This window comes from Motacilla alba, chromosome 2 (genome assembly GCF_015832195.1).
Source record: "Motacilla alba alba isolate MOTALB_02 chromosome 2, Motacilla_alba_V1.0_pri, whole genome shotgun sequence".
Lineage (NCBI taxonomy): Eukaryota > Metazoa > Chordata > Aves > Passeriformes > Motacillidae > Motacilla > Motacilla alba.
In genome coordinates this window covers 151589823-151607536 of record NC_052017.1, presented here as the reverse complement: position 1 = coordinate 151607536, position 17714 = coordinate 151589823, and the positions used below count along the sequence as shown (strand labels likewise).

At 68.3% G+C, this 17714-nt stretch overlaps 1 protein-coding gene across 1 annotated transcript in view; it reads right to left on the bottom strand.

The window, feature by feature from the left end:
- Positions 1 to 12381: 12381 nt before the first annotated feature.
- MROH1 (maestro heat like repeat family member 1) overlaps positions 12382 to 17714 on the bottom strand; it is a 32824-nt gene continuing 27491 nt past the window's right edge. The window contains exons 10-19 of the mRNA XM_038126962.1: positions 16731 to 17047; positions 15260 to 15374; positions 15019 to 15185; positions 14529 to 14691; positions 14292 to 14446; positions 14133 to 14207; positions 13809 to 13926; positions 13491 to 13675; positions 13285 to 13405; positions 12382 to 13151 (exon numbers count right to left, since the gene is read on the bottom strand). Coding sequence (XP_037982890.1) covers positions 13105 to 13151; positions 13285 to 13405; positions 13491 to 13675; positions 13809 to 13926; positions 14133 to 14207; positions 14292 to 14446; positions 14529 to 14691; positions 15019 to 15185; positions 15260 to 15374; positions 16731 to 17047 — 1463 coding nt within the window. The 3' untranslated portion in view covers positions 12382 to 13104. The remainder of the gene's footprint in view (positions 13152 to 13284; positions 13406 to 13490; positions 13676 to 13808; positions 13927 to 14132; positions 14208 to 14291; positions 14447 to 14528; positions 14692 to 15018; positions 15186 to 15259; positions 15375 to 16730; positions 17048 to 17714) is intronic.

Genomic DNA, 17714 nt, shown 5'->3' with positions numbered 1-17714 from the left:
TGCTGCACAAACCCGCCCTGTCCTTCCACTGTCCCCCCCCTTCTCACCCTGTCCAAGCAACGCCAGGAAGGCAGAGGCTCCATCTCAGTGGGCAGTGGCCACCGGGCCGCCTCCCGGTGAGACTGCACCCAATCCAAACCTGCCCTCCTGCCTGCAAAGCCGCGGGACGCCCTCGCGTCAGAGGCTGCAACAGTGCGTGCCTCAAACCCCGTGAAACTCGGCTCGCGAAGCCCACCCCTCCCCAGGGAATGCCCGACTGGAACTTCGGACTGAAACTCGAGCTGCTGAGATTAGATAAAAGGGAAACCCATTCCTGCGGGGAGAAGCAAACAAATAAACAGGGGAAAGAATGCGAGCCGAGCCCAGCGGGCCGCGCCAGGAATCATCTCTGGCTTGCTTCGGGGGGTGGGCGAGGCCGCAGCCCACAGAGCCCTTTGCCGGGAGCCGGTTCGCACAGGTCCCCCCCCAGCCGAGGTGGCGGCAGCAAGTTTCGGTGTGTTGTCACCTCTGCTCGGGGGCGGCGAGCCCAGAGGCAGCTGAGGGGTGCCTTCATCCATCAAAGACCCCCGCAGTGCCCCCAGAGTCGCTCCTGTAGCCTTGCACCACAGGAGTGCATGTGACACACGCCGAGTCGGTTCTGGGAGACAATGGCACTCCCCAGGGGGGTTCCTGCCTGGCCGGAGGGTATTAACCCACCTGTGCCTTTCAGGGGGACCTTCACCACCAAGACCAGCTGGAGAGGGGATCAGCAGAGCATCGCTGGGGTCCAGGGATGGTGATATTTTCTTTATTCTGTATTTTATTGTATATTTTCTTTACTTTTCTCGTTCTGCCTCTGTCACTCTCTATTTTCCATTTCTTTCTCCCTCTCTCTCGCGTGTTTACTGTCAGATAAGACCCATACCAGTGACCTTGGCGCAGGGTCCCCTTTGCACCCTAATAAAGGCAGAGGCATCCCTAACAACCTTAATAACCGGATCCTGACCGCCTGGATCTGCCGCAGCCGCGGCGCCGTGGGCACCGGGAGGCTGGAGGGAGCCCGTGGCGGAGCAGGGGCGTGCCGAGCTCTGGGAGCTGCGGTCAGCCACGGCCCGCGGGCTGCGGCCGCGGCACACGGCGGCTCGGGAGCCTCCCTGCCCGCAGCCTCCGTGCCAGCGCCCTGCGGGGGAGCGTCCTGCAGCAGGAGGCGGCGGGGCTGGAGCGGCGTGGAGGAGCGGGAGGGCTGGCCGATTCCCTCCTGAACGCCATCCCCCGGGTGCCCAGCGGGGTCTGTCAGGGCTGGACCGGCCCCACAGCCACAAGCACCAGGCGCCGCGGGGACCAAGGAGCCGCGCCCGCCCCAGCTCCCGCAGCCGAGCAGGGGGCTCACGGCGCTGCCCACCGGCGTGGCTGGACCCGGCTGCAAGGACACAGCCAGGGCAGGGCTGCCTCGAGGTATCCGCCACACAGAACCCCAGGGTTCTGACCCCCCCGCAGAGGTCACTTCGATTTGGGACGGCGCGGAGCAGCTCTGCCTCATTGCGTGGAGCTCACAAACGCATCTCCTCCCCGGCTCCACCCGCGCAAACAAGTGCCGGGAGCGAAAAGCGCCCTGAAGGTGCCGGCGCTGCCGTGCCCGGGCCGTGCCCATCCCAGGAGCAGCCTCTCCAAAGGGGCTCCGTGCACCCGGCCTTCGTCCCCACGCGTCCCCCCGGCTCACTCCGCGCCCCTGGGCCACGCCAGCGCCTTCTCCGGACGCGTGCTGCTCTGTCCCAGCCGCGCTCCGGGCTCGCTGCCCGGCGCGGGGAAAGGTCTCGGCAGGAGCCGGCTCCCTCCGCCCGGTGATGTCAGCGCGGCTCGGATCTGCCCAGGCAATGCTGTTTGCGTTCGCAGGATCGGGATCGCGCCCGGCGCCGAGAGCTGGGGACGGGCGGGAGGCCCCGGGGCTGCGCCGGCCTCCGGGAAGGACTGCGGAGGGCAGGAGGACTCGGGGGTCCCTGTCTGGGGGCAGGGGGGGTCCAGCTGCTGGCTGAGAGCCGGACAGTCGCTGTGTCCCGGCAGCCAGGGGCTTCCCCGGCTCGCAGAGCGGCCTCCTCTGCCCCTCGGGCTCACCCCGGCTGCCCACGCCCACGCGGGGCTCCCTGTGCCAGGCTCATGCAAAGCACCTGCGGGGCTGGCAGCACCTCCCACGGGCTCTGCCCGCCCGCTCCCGGGCCCGGGGGAGCTGCGGCCGGCCCCGCAGCCCTCTCCCGGCAGAGCCGTGTCGGAAGGAGCCGGGCTCAGCCCTGCCGTGACCCGGGCACAGCAGCGGCGGCAGCGCCGGGGTGGCTCCGGTGTCTGGGGAGCCCCAGGCAGGTCCCTGCCTGTCCCGGGGCTGAGGCGGCCGCGGACACCCGCAGCGGCGCGGCTCCAGCATCCGGACAGCCCCAGGCAGGTCCCCGCACGTTCCCAGGACGGAACGGGCCACCGGCACGGCAGTGCGGATGGAATTTGGGCACTGCCACCCGCACCTGTGGAAGCCTGGGCGGCTGGTGCTGCCCCCCGCCCCTCCCCGGGCAGGGGGAGGCGGTGGGCGCGCAGCAGGGGAAGGGCTCCGCTCCCTTCCGTCAGAAGGCGTCAGCCCCATCGGAAACTTTGAGTAACGACTCTGCCGACGAAGGCAGGGAGATTCCTGGCAGAGGTGTTGGCACCTGCCACCCTCCCTGGGGCCACGGTCTCTCCCCGACGCGGGCAGCGCTCCCTGGCAGCCGCAGCCGCTGCTCCGCGGCTTTCGCTGCCGGCTGGGAACGCGCTGGCACCGGTGCGAGCCGCCGTGCCCGCACCCACGGCAGCCCCCGCGCACCCACCGCCACCCACGGCAGCCCCGCGGGACAATCCGCCCCTCTGCACCCGCAGGGAGCGCCCGGAGAGAGCGGCACCGGCTGGGGAGGAGGGCCCCTGGGGAGGGAGCGGGAGAAGGGACAGGTTTTACTGGCAGAGTGCGGGACACGGTGTCGGGAGAGGGTGGCGGAGGAGTTGTTTGCCGGGGCAGGGACTGCAAAGTGCCGGGAGAGGCTGGGGGTGGGGGCCTGGCGGGGCCGGGGAGCGCCGGCAGGGTGGTGTCCCGTGGGGCAGGCTGAGGCCGGAGGTGTTTCGGGGGAGGGAGAGCAGCAGGGAATTTTCTGGGGCGGTGATGGAACAGGGAGGGCAGGCGGGGCGCGCTTTGGGGGCAGCTCAGCACCCCTTCCCTGCCCGGCCGCCCCGGCGCAGGGCCCGCACTGCCGGGGTCCTGCCCGCTGCCCGAAGGGGGCTGCTGTAGGATGAACTCGCCCCTTGTCCTCAGGACAACCCCACCGCACCGCGGAGCCCCCTCCCCGGGTGCCGCGGGAGGGTGCTGCCGGTCCTCCGCCTGCCCGGTCCCGCTGGCCGCCCCCTCCTCAGCGCCCGTGCCATCGGAGCCTCGAGGCACCACGGGCTTCTCCCGGGAGCCATCCATCGCCTCCTGCCCTGCTCCTGGGACGTGCTGGGGCCGCCATCCTCCCGCTGTTCTCCGGGTGGTGCCCAGGATGCCACAGCCCCGCGCGGCTGCTGCCCTCCGCCCGCGGTCCCACCCCGGCACCGGGATTGCTGCCGCATTCCTGCCATTCCAGGGATCGCCAGAGCGCCCCCGGCACGGCCCGCAGAGCCCAGCCAGCGCTCTCCTCGCCCGGATCTCCTACCTGCGCACGGTGCTCGCACCTGGCAGGTGCCCGGCGTTCCACCGCTTTGCCGCCGCTTCCTGCCCGGGACCAGAGCACGTTTAAAACCTGGCCCTTCCCCGCCCCTGGGGATGACACACCGGCCCAGCCCTTGCAGAAACTCGCGGGCCAGCCCTCCCCACGGCTCCCTCCGGGAGCTGGGGTCCCTCCTTGCAGGGGTGCACCGGTCCCAAAACGGCTGAGGTGCAGGGGGTCGCCCCGTCCCGGTGGCTGTGCCCTCCACAGAGGAGGTGAGAGCAAAGGGAGCAGACCTTCCACCCCAGGGTCAGCACTGCCTTCATCCCCAGCAGCTCCTCATCCTCCTCTCCATCACCCCCCGAACCCTCCCCGCTGCCAGCAGGACCCCTGTGCCTCGTTGCAGTGGCCAGACCCAAGGCTGCAGGTGTAGGGGTGGTGACAGAACCCCAGTGTAGGCCTAACCCTGGCGGCTGGGGTAGAGAGGGGGACCCTTCCCCGCTCCCCCCAGTCTTGCCCACACCCCTGGATGCGCTTAAAGCCTGAATTGCCCAAAACATGCCCAAACCGTCCTGTTGCTGCTTGAGTCACCCGAACGTCCCTGCCCTGCCTCCACCAGCAGCTCCACACCCTCTCTCCAGACCCTGCAGCCAGCCCCGCCACCTGCTCCTGCTGCCCCCCGAGCCCCCTCCCCGGTGCCACAGCTGCTCGGTGGGCCCTGCAAGAGCAGCGGGTGCCACACGGGGCACAGAGGCTTTGGGGCCGCGGGGGCAGGGGGGGGTCGTGCCACAGCCTCCTCGGCTCCCACCCTGCAGGGCGAGGCGCTGCGGGGAGGATGCGGCGCTTGGGCAAGATGTTTTTGGTGCGTGGGAGTGTGTTGTCTGGAGAGCTGCCGGTATCCAGGCACGGGCTGGCTGGCTGAGCCCACGGGCACGGGCCGGCGGGCGCAGAGCCCCGGGGCCTGCCGTGAGCGCGGGCAGGCCTGGCAGCCGTGGAGGGGCGTTCCCTTTGGGATGGCAAACTCCTGGGCAGGGTGAGCCCCCCTGTGCCTCTGCTTGGGCGGCGCCCCTCTGGTGGTCCAGAAGGGCAGAGGAACCTGGGCAGGGTCACCTGGAGCACCTGGAGCACCTGGCTGGCACAGTGCCCTGGACTCGTGGGGTGCTGTCCGAACAGGGGCAGCTCCAGCGGGGCCGGTGAGAGGGCCAGGGGCTGCATCCCCCCTGGCAGGGGGGTGGCTGCAGTACCCATCCCTGCTCCTGCAGGGATGGCAGCTGTGTCCCAGAAACCGGCAGAGGTTTCTGACGGCTGCCCGGGCGTTGGCGGAGCTGTCGCTCACGGGAGGCACTGAGAGCCTTAATCCGTGGGCAAACAGGGATGGGTGCTCGGCGCCGGCCCCACGGAGCTTCCTGCTGCGTCTCGGCAGCTGCCCTGGGGCGCTGTGACCCACGCTGGACGTTCAGACAGCCCCGGGGCTGCGGTGGCACCGGGCACGGACATGGTGACCGGACAGACGGACACGGCCGGTGGGGGCACGGCCGGTGGGGGCACGGCCTCCCTGCCAGGCTGCCAGGACAGGCGGGAGGGGATCTCAGGTCCCTGTCAGGGCGCACAGCTGCGCACACAGGACCCAGTGCACTGTGCTGGGCTGTGCTGGGCTGTTCTGGGCCATGCCGAGCCGTGCTGGGCTGTTCTGGGCCATACTGAGCCATGCTGGATTGCTTTGGGGTGTGCTGAGCCATGCTGGGCTGTTCTGGGCCATACTGAGCCATGCTGGATTGCTTTGGGGTGTGCTGAGCCATGCTGGGCTGTTCTGGGATGTGCTGAGCCGTGCTGGGCTGTTCTGGGCCATGCTGAGCTGTGCTGGGCCATGCTGAGCCGTGCTGGGCTGTTCTGGGCCATGCTGAGCTGTGCTGGGTTTTTCTGGGCCGAGCTGGGCTGTGCTGGGCTGTTCTGGGCCATGCTGGGCTGTTCTGGGCTGTACTGAGCCGTGCTGGGCTGTTCTGGGCCATACTGAGTCGTGCTGGGTTGTTCTGGGCCGTGCCGAGCTGTGCTGGGCTGTTCTGGGCCGTGCTGGGTTGTTCTGGGCCATACTGAGCTGTGCTGGGTTGTTCTGGGCTGTGCTGATCTGTGCTGGGCTGTTCTGGGCTGTGCTGAGCCGTGCTGGTTTGTTCTGGGCTGTGCTGGGCTGTTCTGAGCCATGCTGAGCCGTGCTGGTTTGTTCTGGGCCATACTGAGCCCTGCTGGGCTGTTCTGGGCCGTGCTGAGCTGTGCTGGGCTGTTCTGGGCCGTGCTGAGCTGTGCTGGGCTGTTCTGGGCCGTGCTGAGCCGTGCTGGGTTGTTCTGGGCTGTGCTGGGCTGTTCTGGGCCATACTGAGCCCTGCTGGGCTGTTCTGGGCCGAGCTGGGCTGTTCTGGGCTGTGCTGAGCCGTGCTGGTTTGTTCTGGGCTGTGCTGGGCTGTTCTGAGCCATGCTGAGCCGTGCTGGTTTGTTCTGGGCCATACTGAGCCCTGCTAGGCTGTTCTGGGCCGTGCTGAGCTGTGCTGGGCTGTTCTGGGCCGTGCTGAGCCGTGCTGGGTTGTTCTGGGCTGTGCTGGGTTGTTCTGGGCCATACTGAGCTGTGCTGGGTTGTTCTGGGCTGTGCTGGGCTGTTCTGGGCCATACTGAGCCGTGCTGGGTTGTTCTGGGCTGTGCTGGGCTGTTCTGGGCCATACTGAGCCCTGCTGGGCTGTTCTGGGCCGTGCTGGGCCGTGCTGAGCCTGCCACGCTCCCCCTGCCAGCGCAGGGCGGCTGTTGCTGCCCGCAGGGCGCGGAGGGGCCGTGGCGTTAATCAGCCGTAATGAGCAGCCGCGATCTGGGCAAATCCAACCCCAGCACGCGCGGCTTCATCAAAGCTCCTCAAGGAGCGACCAGCCTGGGCACCTCTCCCCTGGCTGCGGCTCCCGGCGCCTCGGTGCCACCCCTGCCGTGCCGGCCGAGCTGCGGGGCCGCGGGGCCGCTGGTTGCGGGGATGGGGGGCCCAGAGGCGCTGGGGTACGGTCACTCTGAGCTGGAGGAGCTGTCCTGCGGCCGGAACCCCGCGTGGGTGGGCTGGCGGCCGGCCAAGGTGGGTGCCATGGGCGCTGCCGTGCCCGGCTGCCGGCAGGGGCTGTGGGGAGGGCGCGGGGTGCCAGCAGGAGCGGAGGGAGCTTGGGCTGAGCTGGCAGAGCGGGTGAGGGGGTCACTCCACCCACCCCAAACTGCTGCCACCGGCCGAGCTCCCACGCACAGGGACGTCCCAGCCAGTGCCTCCGGTGCAGCCCCTCGCTGCCCAGCAGGCAGCACGAGCCCCCTGCGTCCGTGTGTCCCGGCTGCCGTCAGTCCAGGCTCACAGGCAGCCCAGGGACAAGCAGCGGAGTGCACAGGCCCCGGCTCGGGGGGCTCCCTGAGCTGCTGGTGGCAGCACTGGGGGCCAGGCCAGCTTGGGTGCGAGTAGCCACCCTCCCCATCCCTCCGGGCTGACGCTGTTGAGTCAGGGATGGAATGGGAGACTCCAGTCTTCAGGTGGATCAGAAGGCAAAAGCCTTTAATGAAAGTAGCGGGTCTTTTTACAATGTGACTCGCTCAGGTGATGCTTGATTGGTCTCAAAGTCAAAAACATCTCACATTATATTGGTGACTATGAACAGCACACTGTGGAGAGCTATATCTATAAACAATGGTTACAGAAAGAAATATAATAATAGTTTGAATTCTTTTTCTCTAAGATCCCCAGGCTCAGCTTGGGAGAAACAATCTCTGTTCTTTGACTGAGCGGAGGATACCCACCCCGCGCAGGTGCTGGGGAAGGGCCCAGGCAGAGCAGGAGCTCAGCCGGCACCCGGGCTGGGGTCAGAGCTGGGCTCAGGGCTGGGAGGTGCCCGCGGCGGCTCTGCTGCCCAGGAGCGCTGCCCGCAGCCTCCCGCACAGGTGAGCTCAGGTGCTCACGCTCATTCGCCGTGCAAACGGCTCCCCACACTCGCACGTGGGAGCTTGGGCCACGCTGGCCCCCGACGGGGATCAGAGCGGCTGCTGATGCCAACCCAGGGGGCACCGAGGCCTCCAGCCCTGCCGGCCTCCATGGCCAACGTGCCACGGCCTCCGGCCTTGCCAGGGTCCCAGCGCTGTGCTTGGGTGCTGGCTTCCGTGGGGCAGGATGGTGGCTTCCGTGGGGCAGGATGGTGTCTTCCGTGGGGCAGGATTGTGGTTTCCATGGGGAAGGATGGTTTCTGTGGGGCAGGATGGTTTCTGTGGGGCAGAATGGTGGCATCCATGGGGCAGGATTGTGGATTCCATGGGGCAGGATGGTTTCCGTGGGGCAGGATGGTTTCCGTGGGGCAGGATGGGGTTTCCATGGGGCAGGATGGTGGTTTCCAAGGGGCAGGATGGTGGCTTCCGTGGGGCAGGATTGTGGTTTCTGTGGGGCAGGATTGTGGTTTCTGTGGGGCAGGGTGGTGGTTTCCATGGGGCAGGATTGTGGCTTCTGTGGGGCAGGATGGTGGCTTCTGTGGGGCAGGATGTGGTTTCTGTGGAGCAGGATTGTGGCTTCTGTGGGGCAGGATTGTGGATTCCATGGGGCAGGATGGTTTCTGTGGGGCAGGATGGTAATTTCCAAGGGGCAGGGTGGTAATTTCCATGCGGCAGGATGGGGTTTCCAAGGGGCAGGATGGGGTTTCCATGGGGCAGGATGGTGGCCCAAGGGCTCCAGGCTCTTGTCCCGTCCCCAGCCGCACTATGCCAAGCTGCTGGAGCGGGCTTAGCCCAGGACATGGCCAGGCAGGCAGGAGAGCCCCGTGCCTGCGGCTGGGAGAGGCAGCAGCAGCCCGGGACGCAGCTGGGCTGAGGAAAAGCCGGGAGCAGCGTGGCACAGGCTGGGCTGCGCCTCCCGGGGCTGGGGGAGCTGCCCTGGCTCTCCCAGTTCTCTTCACACCCCAGAGAGAGGAGAGGAGGGGTCGGGGCGGGTCCTGAGTGCTCTCCCCTTTGCCAGTCCCCGGCCCTGGGGCACCCCCAGGCTCTGCTGGGTGGGAGGAAGCGAGGGGCTCCAGCCAGGTCCGGGGTGGCTCTGTGGGGTGCGTGGAATGGGACATCAGGCAGGCCACGTCGCCCTCCCAGGGTTCCCACAGCCAGGGTGGGGTGGTTGGGCAATAGGGCAGCAGCTGCCTCCATTTCCCTGTGTGGGGTCAGCCAGCTCTGGGACAGCTGCTGCCACCCGTGAGAGGGGCTGTGGCACTTGGGGGGGCTCAGGGGCTCGTGGCTGATGGGCCCACCTGGGGCTGATGGGCCCACCTGGGGCCAAGGGTCCCACCATGGGGCTGATGGTCTCACCATGGGGCTGATGGTCTCACCATCCTCTCCCTGAGGCTGGCCTTGTCTGGGGCTGATGGTCCCACCATGGGGCTGATGGTTCCACCATGGGGCTGATGGTCTCACCATGGGGCTGATGGTTCCACCATGGGGCTGATGGTCTTGCGTGGGGCTGATGGCCTAGTCTGGGGCTGATAGTCCCACCTGGGGCTGATGGTCTCACCATGGGGCTGATGGTCTCACCATCCTCTCCCTGAGGATGGCCTTGTCTGGGGCTGATGGCCCCACCATGGGGCTGATGGTTCCACCATGGGGCCGATGGTCTTGTGTGGGGCTGATGGTTCCACCATGGGGCTGATGGTTCCAACATGGGGCTGATGGTCCCACCATGGGGCTGATGGTTCCACCATGGGGCTGATGGTCTCAACATGGGGCTGATGGTTCCACCATGGGGCTGATGGTCTCAACATGGGGCTGATGGTTCCACCATGGGGCTGATGGTCTCAACATGGGGCTGATGGTTCCACCATGGGGCCGATGGTCTTGTGTGGGGCTGATGGTTCCACCTGGGGCCAATGGTCCCACCATGGAGCTGATGGCCTTGTCTGGGGCCGATGGTTCCACCATGGGGCTGATGGTTCCAACATGGGGCTGATGGTCCCACCATGGATGGGGCTGATGGCCCCGCCTGGGGCTGATGGTCTCACCATGGGGCTGATGGTTCCACCATGGGGCTGATGGTCTCAACATGGGGCTGATGGTTCCACCATGGGGCTGATGGTCTCAACATGGGGCTGATGGCCTTGTCTGGGGCTGATGGTCCCACCTGGGGCTGATGGTCTCACCATGGGGCTGATGGTCTTGCGTGGGGCTGATGGTCTCACCGTGGGGCTGATGGCCTTGTCTGGGGCTGATGGTCTTACCATGGGGCTGATGGTTCCACCTTGGGCTGATGGCCCCACCTTGGGCTGATGACCCCACCTGGAGCCCCCCTCCCCTCTGCTGCCACCCGCACACCTGCCAGTGCAATCCCTCAAACTCAGCACCAACCCCGGGGAGCCACGGAGGCTCTCCCAGGACATCCCCGCTCCCCACCTCGTCTCCCTGAGGACGCTGACATTCCAGCGGGTGCATTCCCGTGTGCCCATTCTGGGTGCGCCCGTCCGCTGTATCACTGCCAGCCTCGCTGGCAGCTGACAACAGCTCGTGTCTCCTGCCCGGGGCTGCGCCACAGCGAAAACACGGAGCAGTTTGGCGTGGGCCCGGCCACGCCGTGCCTGCTGTCTTTGCTCGCCAAGCCAGCGCCGTTGCCTGGGGCCCGGGATGCGGCTGACACAAGCTGCGGTGCCGGTGGTGCCAGGCACGTTGCCCCAGCCGGGAGGGGTGGGTGAGATTTCCACAGGCGCAGGAATGTGCAACGCAACTCGCGCTGGCGGCTCCAGCCCGGGATGTGTTGGCAGATGTGCCACCGAGAGCTGTGGGCTCAGCCCCGCTCCTGGGGGGCTGTGACAAAGGGTCCTGGCCTGCGCCGGGGGCTTCCCCGTGCACGGCCAGGGATGTGCCCAGCACGGGCACAATTCCGGTCCTGGACACTTTGTCTCCGTGCTTATTCAGAAAAGAAACGGTGCAGAGAGGGTTTTAGGGTGAAACAGCGCAAAAAACAGAGCTGGAAGCCATGAGGACATGGCCAGGTGACCAAGAGGATGGGGACTGGGAGGGGACAGCCAGGCAGCGCTGGTGGGGGATCAAAGGGAGCAGCCACAGCCCTCGTGTGTGGGGTCTGGGACTCCCCCGAGGCAGGGAGGTGCCAGGCGAGGGTCGTGGTGCTGCAATGCCTGAGGACACCATGCTCAAGGTGTCCCTCACCTCTTGGAGTGGGGACACACCCAGAGCCTCCGGACACCCCACCCCATCCCGACAGGCAGCTGGGCCCATCCCAGCTGGGATGCAGGTGATGGATACACAGCTGGCCGGGAACCGCGCGGACATTCCCGGCGTCCAAAAAGCAGCCGGCACGCAGGGACAGGGATCCGGCCTCTCCCCGTGCTGCCCACGGTGGGCGCGGGTGCCAGCAGGGATGTCGGCAGGAATGCCAGCATTGCCTTCCTCGGAAAGGAGGGGACGCGGCGCGGCGCCCGCTGGCACCGCTGCAGCGCCTGGGGCTCGCCAGCCGTGGCTGCGGCGCCGGGCGGCGCTGGCAGTGGCACCGGCTGGGGCACACCCGGCCACCGCGCCCGGGCACCGCGAGCCACCGCGCCCGGCCACCACACCTGGCCACCACGAGCCACCATGTGCCACCGCGCTGGTGGGCACCTGCTGTGGTGGTGGGACGCCCCCCTGCCCTGACAGCACAGCGAGGGATGGACAGACTGACGGACTGCTGGCCCTTGTCCTGGTCAGAGACAGACTGATGGACTGCAGGCTCTTGTCCTGAGCAGACAGACAGACTGACGGACTGCAGCTCCTTGTCCGGACAGACAAACAGACTGCAGCCTCGTGTCCAGACGGACAGACTGATGGACTGCAGCCCCTTGTCCTGGTCAGATGGACAGACTGACAGACTGCAGCCCCTTGTCCAGACAGACTGATGGACTGCAGCTCCCTGTCCAGACAGACAGACTGACAGACTGCAGCACCTTGTTCAGACAGACTGACAGACTGCAGCACCTTGTCCAGACAGACAAACGGACTGCAGCCTCGTGTCCAGACAGACTGACAGACTGCAGCCCCTTGTCCGGACAGACAAACAGACTGCAGCCTCGTGTCCAGACGGACAGACTGACGGACTGCAGCCCCTTGTCCAGACAGACAGACTGACGGACTGCAGCCCCTTGTCCTGGTCAGATGGACAGACTGACGGACTGCAGCCCCTTGTCCAGAGAGACAGTCTGATGGACTGCAGTCCCTTGTTCAGACAGACAGACAGACTGCAGCACCTTGTCCAGACAGACTGACGGACTGCAGGTCCTTGTCCGGACAGACAAACAGACTGCAGCCTCGTGTCCAGACAGACAGACTGATGGACTGCAGCCCCTTGTCCTGAGCAGATGGACAGACTGAGAGACTGCAGCCCCTTGTCCAGACAGACTGACAGACTGCAGCCCCTTGTCCAGACAGACAGACAGACAGACTGCAGCACCTTGTCCAGACAGACTGACGGACTGCAGCTCCTTGTCCGGACAGACAAACAGACTGCAGCCTCGTGTCCAGACAGACAGACTGACAGACTGCAGCTCCCCATCCTGACCGTGGGGTGAGCACAGAAGCCGCACAGACTGCAGCCTCCCCTGAGCAGACGGACAGACCGACGCACCCCTGCTTCGGCAGAGGGATGGCGCGGAGCCGCTCCCCGAGCAGACGGACGGATGGACGGACAGACGGGGTGCTGATAGAAAAAGGAACCTCACTACAGTTTATTGTGGCGGCGGGTGGGCCCGGCCGGGGTTACATTCAGCTCTACTGCTGTCCGGTTAGCGGGGTGGCACGGTGGGCATGCGTCAGCAGGGCGGGGGTCCCGCTGCCCGCCGGTGCCGCCGGTGGGACGGGAGCGCGGGACCCCCGGGACGGGGAGCGGCCAGAGCCGGGGGCCCGTGCGTGCACACCGAAGGCCGAGGGGTGAGGGTTAGCACCAGAATCGGGGCTCGGCATCCGGCCGGGGGTCCCGGTGCCCGGCTCCCGAGCCCGGCCACCTCCCGCCGGGGCGTGGGAGGCGCGATGGGGACCCCCGTCAGCGACGCCCAATGCCGGGGGGACCGCAGCCACCCTGAGCTGGCGGCTGGGAGAAGGGCAGGGCCCGGCGGGGGTGCCCGGCCGGTCCCACAGCCCCGGGCACTCGGAGCGGGGCACCGCGGCTCAGACCCCCCCGCGCTGCCCGTGGGGCGGGAGACCAGAGCCCGGGGGCTCGGTGGGCGTCGGGAGATACTTGCATATCCTCTGGAACGGGCCCCGGCGGGATCGGTGACGGACGTACAGCTCAGCCCCGCTCGGGGGGGCCGCAGCGCCGGGCCGGAGACCCGCGGGGGGCGCGGCCGCGGCTTCGCCGCCCTCCAGCCCCGTGGAGGAGGGTCCTGAGTGGGGCCGGCCGAGGGTGCTGGGCGCAGGGCGGGCGCGGGGGTCAGCGGCAGGGGCTGCAGCGCTCCGGAGGGGACCCTTCGGGCGGCTCTGCGAGGGCACGGAGGGGCTGGAGCGCGGAGCTCTCCCGCCCCCGGCTCCAGCCCCGCTGCCCTGCGGCACAGCGCACACCGGGCCCGGCTCCCCGGTGCCCCCCGGCCCCGCGGGGCGGCACGGCGCTCACCTGGCGGTGCCACAGCCAGGCTGTCCTCAGCCGCGCTGAACTGCAGCTCGGCTCCGTCGGGCAGTCCCGAGCCCCGGGAGCGCGGACAGCGGTCCCCGGAGCGCGTCCTCCGCAGCACCGACTGAGGAGGGGGAGGGGGAGGCTCAGCGGCCGTGGCAGGTGGGTTAGGGGGGTCGGGACTTCAGGGGGGGCTCCGCGGCCCTTACCTTCCTGGCCAGGGGGCTGCTGGGGGCCGAGGCGCTGCTGTAGAGGCTGAGGCTGGAGTTGGAGCGGCTCGGGGACAGCACTTTGGAGGAGGCGGCCGACTGGTTCCCGGCACACCTGGCGGCGGCTCCGAAGACGTCGGAGGACAGGTATTTCTCGTTGATCTTCAGGTTGGTCCTTCCCTTCACTGGCGACAGCGGAGGGGGTGAGTGATGGGGTGCCAGCAGCGCGAGACCCTGGGGAGCGCGCTAAGCTGTGCTCCCCGAGGCCCCCACTGCCCCGCCAGGCAGGAGCGCCCGCCGTGGGACCCCCACACCCACCTCTGCAGGGGTCGTTCTTCACCAGGAACTCGTCCAGGGCGATCCAGCCGCCACCCACCCGCACCATGAGGGTGCTGCGCAGGATCCGCACCATCCGCAGCTGCTGCGACTCCCCGAACTGCAGGGAGAGGGACGCTGGGGCGAGGCGGGGGCTTTGGCAGGGCTGGGTGTTGGGAAGGGGTGCCAGAGCAGCTGGCACCTCCCTGCGGCCCCACTGGCAGTGCCCTCCGCAGGGGCCAGGGCTCCTCGGGACACGCGGGACCGCTGCACGGGGCGGGCTGGGCACGGTGTCAGAGCAAGCCGGGAGCCCGGCTCGGCACTTACCCGGTACCTGTTGGCGCTGATCTGCTCCACCTGGAAGCGCTTGGCACAGTTGCACTGGGCCACTTGCCTGTTCACCTGTGGGGGGCACGCTCAGCTCAGCCCCAGGCGGGACTCCCACCCTTCCAGCCGCCCCCCAACCCCCGCTGCCCGGCCCCACACCTCGTCCTGGATCTGGTCGGCGTCGGCGGAGCGGCGCAGCGGGTCGCGGTTGGGGTGCAGGGCGCTGACGAACTCGTAGTAGTCGATGAAGCCGTCGCCGTTCATGTCGAAGATGGTGGCCACGGCATTCATCTCCAGCACGTTGGTGGGGAACTCTGTGGGGGGACAGGCACCATCAGCCCCCCAGTGCCCAGTGCCGGCCCCCTCAGCCTCCTCCAGCCCCCCTCCGGCACGCACTGGAGGCGAGGACGCCCTCGATGAATTCCCGCTGGCTGATGCGCCCGTCCTGGTCCCGGTCGATGCCGCGGAACACGTCGAGGACGCGGGACTTCATCTGGCTGATCCACTGCATGTAGCGCTTCCTCCAGACGCCAAAGTCAAAGTGCGCGAACTCCTCCAGCTCGGAGGGGCACAGAGGGGATGAGCACCGCAGCGGGACCCCCTCACGCCCCCCACGCTGTGCCCACGGTCAGCCTCAGTTCCACGGCCTGGCTGCTCCCAGCCCTGGCCCTGCCACGGCTGCAAGGGGGGGGTCTCTGCCCAGGACCCCCCAACTCTGCGGTGCAGGGGGCTCCAGCAGCCCCTCGGGGATGTCAAGGTGCACCCATGGGACCCCCAGCTGCAGGGATAGGGGCTAGGGCTGCACCTGGCCGGGGGGGCCCGTGGGCAGATGAGGGGAGCTACTCAGGACCCCCAGGGCAGGGGGACCCCTGGGTGCCAGCCCTACCTCCCGCAGGCGCTGCAGGGCCGTCTCCAGCCGGTACTGCCGGTCCAGGGCCAGCAGCCAGAGCTGCTGCCAGCGGTGCAGGAGCTGGGCCATGAGGGGCGTCTGGGGCTCCAGCCCCCCAAGCGGCACCGCCGCCGTGCCCTGCGCCTTCCCGCTGCTGCGGCGACCTGCGGAGAGACGGCGGGTGAGGGGGCGACCGGGGGTCCGGGGAGTGGAGGGGGGTGATGAAGGGGCTCCTTACGCGTGGCTAGTCGGCGGGTGGCCGGGGGGCCCAGATCCACCGCCAGCTTCCGCTTGCAGCTCTTGGTCACCTTCTCCACGTCAGGCTGCTTGCGGTTCAGCTCCTCCATGAACACCTGGGGAGGAGGGCAGGTGCTGAGCGCGGGCTGGCACAGACAGAGTGCTCCCCACCCCCTCGTGATCCCCAGAGCCCCATCCCCCCCTGTGCTCCCCAGTCCCCTCCATGCTCCACAGCCCCCCACGCTCCACAGTCCCCATATTTCCCTGCCCCCCCCGTGCTCCCCAGCCCCCCATATTCCACAGCCCCCCCGTGCTCCACAGCACCCTCCATGCTTCCCCAGACCCCTCCATGCTCCCCAGCCCCCCATTCTCCACAGCCCCCCCCCCACCCTTCCCCGGCCCCTGTGCTCCCCACCCCCCCAGTGCTCCCCAGCCCCCTCCCCTGTGCTCCACAACCCCCTGTGCTTCACACCCCCTCCAGGCTCTCCATCACCCTGTGCTCCCCAACCCCCCATATTCCCCAACCCCACCCTGTCCTCCACAGCCCCTCGTGCTCCCCAGCCCCTCATACTCCCCAGCTCCCCAGTCCCCTCCATGCTCCTCAGCCCCTGCCCACTCCACAGCCCCCCATACTCCACAGCCCCCCCGTGCTCCCCAGACCCCCATACTCCACAGCCCCCCCCATGCTCCACAGCCCCTCATACTCCCCAGCCCCCCAGTCCCCTCCATGCTCCTCAGCCCCTGCCCGCTCCACAGCCCCCCCACGCTCCCCAGCCCCCCCAGTGCTCCCCAGCCCCCTGTGCTCCCCAGCCCCTCCATGCTCCACAGCCCTCCGTACTCCACAGCTCCCCCCATAATCCACAGCCCCCCCAGTGCTCCCCAGCCCCCTGTGCTCCCCAGCCCCTCCATGCTCCACAGCCCCCCATATTCCCCAACCCCACCCCGTCCTCCACAGCCCCCCTGTGCTCCCCAGCCCCTCATACTCCCCAGTCCCCTCCATGCTCCTCAGCCCCTGCCCACTCCGCAGCCCCCCATACTCCCCAGCCTCCCCCATGCTCCCCAGCCTCCCCCATGCTCCCCAGCCCCCCAGTCCCCTCCATGCTCCTCAGCCCCCCGCCCACTCCACAGCCCCCCCAGTGCTTCCCAGCCCCCCCTTTTCTCCACAGCCCCCCCATGCTCCCCAGCCCCCTGTTCTCCACAGCCCCCCATATTCCCCAACCCTGCCCCGTGCTCCACAGCCCCTCCGTGCCCCCCAGCCCCCCAGTGCCCCACAGCCCCCTGTATTCCACAGCCCCCCAGTACTTCACAGCCCCCCGTGCTCCCCAGCCCCCCCATACCCCCCAGCCCCCTGTGCCCAAGCGAGCACCACCCAGGAGCCCAGCGCCCCCCAAAACTCTCGCTCTGGACAGCAGCTGGCCCAGGGCTCGTCGTGGGGTGTTGGGGGGTGCCGCGGCCCCCATGGGGTCCCTCACCGCGTGCTGGGCGCTGAGCTCCTCCAGCTGCTCGGCCTCCTCGGGCAGCGGCTCCTGGTCCCGCAGCCCCAGCGCCTCCTCGGCCGCCGTGATCCAGTCCAGCAGCTGCTCCGTCTCCTCCCGCTCGGCCGCCAGCGCGGCCGCCTGTGCCCGCAGCCGCTCGCCCTGCTGCTGCGCCCAGCTCAGCACCTGCGGGGCGGCCAGGGCCCGTGGGGCGCGGGGGGCACGGGGATGGCGCCCCGGGGAGCGCCACAAGGTCCCCTGTCTGGGGCACAGGGCAGGGACATGGGGCTGGGACACCGGGCAGGGATATGGGGCTGGGACATGGGGCAGGGATATGGGGCAGGGATATGGGGCAGGGATATGGGGCTGGGACACAGGGCAGGGACACGGGGCAGGGATATGGGGCTGGGACATGGGGCAGGGACATGGGGCCGGGACATGGGGCTGGGACATGGGGCTGGGACACTGGGCAGGGATATGGGGCTGGGACATGGGGCTTGGATATGGGGCTTGGATATGGGACTGGGACACTGGGCAGGGATATGGGGCTGGGACATGGGGCTTGGATATGGGGCTTGGATATGGGACTGGGACACTGGGCAGGGATATGGGGCTGGGACATGGGGCTTGGATATGGGGCAGGGATGTGGGGCAGGGACATGGGGCAGGGACACCGGGCAGAGACATGGGGTGGGGACATGGGGCAGGGACATGGGGCAGGGACACGGGGCAGGGATATGGGGCTGGGACACTGGGCAGGGATATGGGGCTGGGACATGGGGCTGGGACACTGGGCAGGGATATGGGGCTGGGATATGGGGCTGGGATATGCGCAGGGACATGGGGCAGGGACACGGGGCAGGGACACGGGGCAGGGATATGGGGCAGGGACATGGGGCTGGGACACTGGGCAGGGATATGGGGCTGGGACATGGGGCAGGGACACAGGGCAGGGATATGGGGCTGGGACACCGGGCAGGG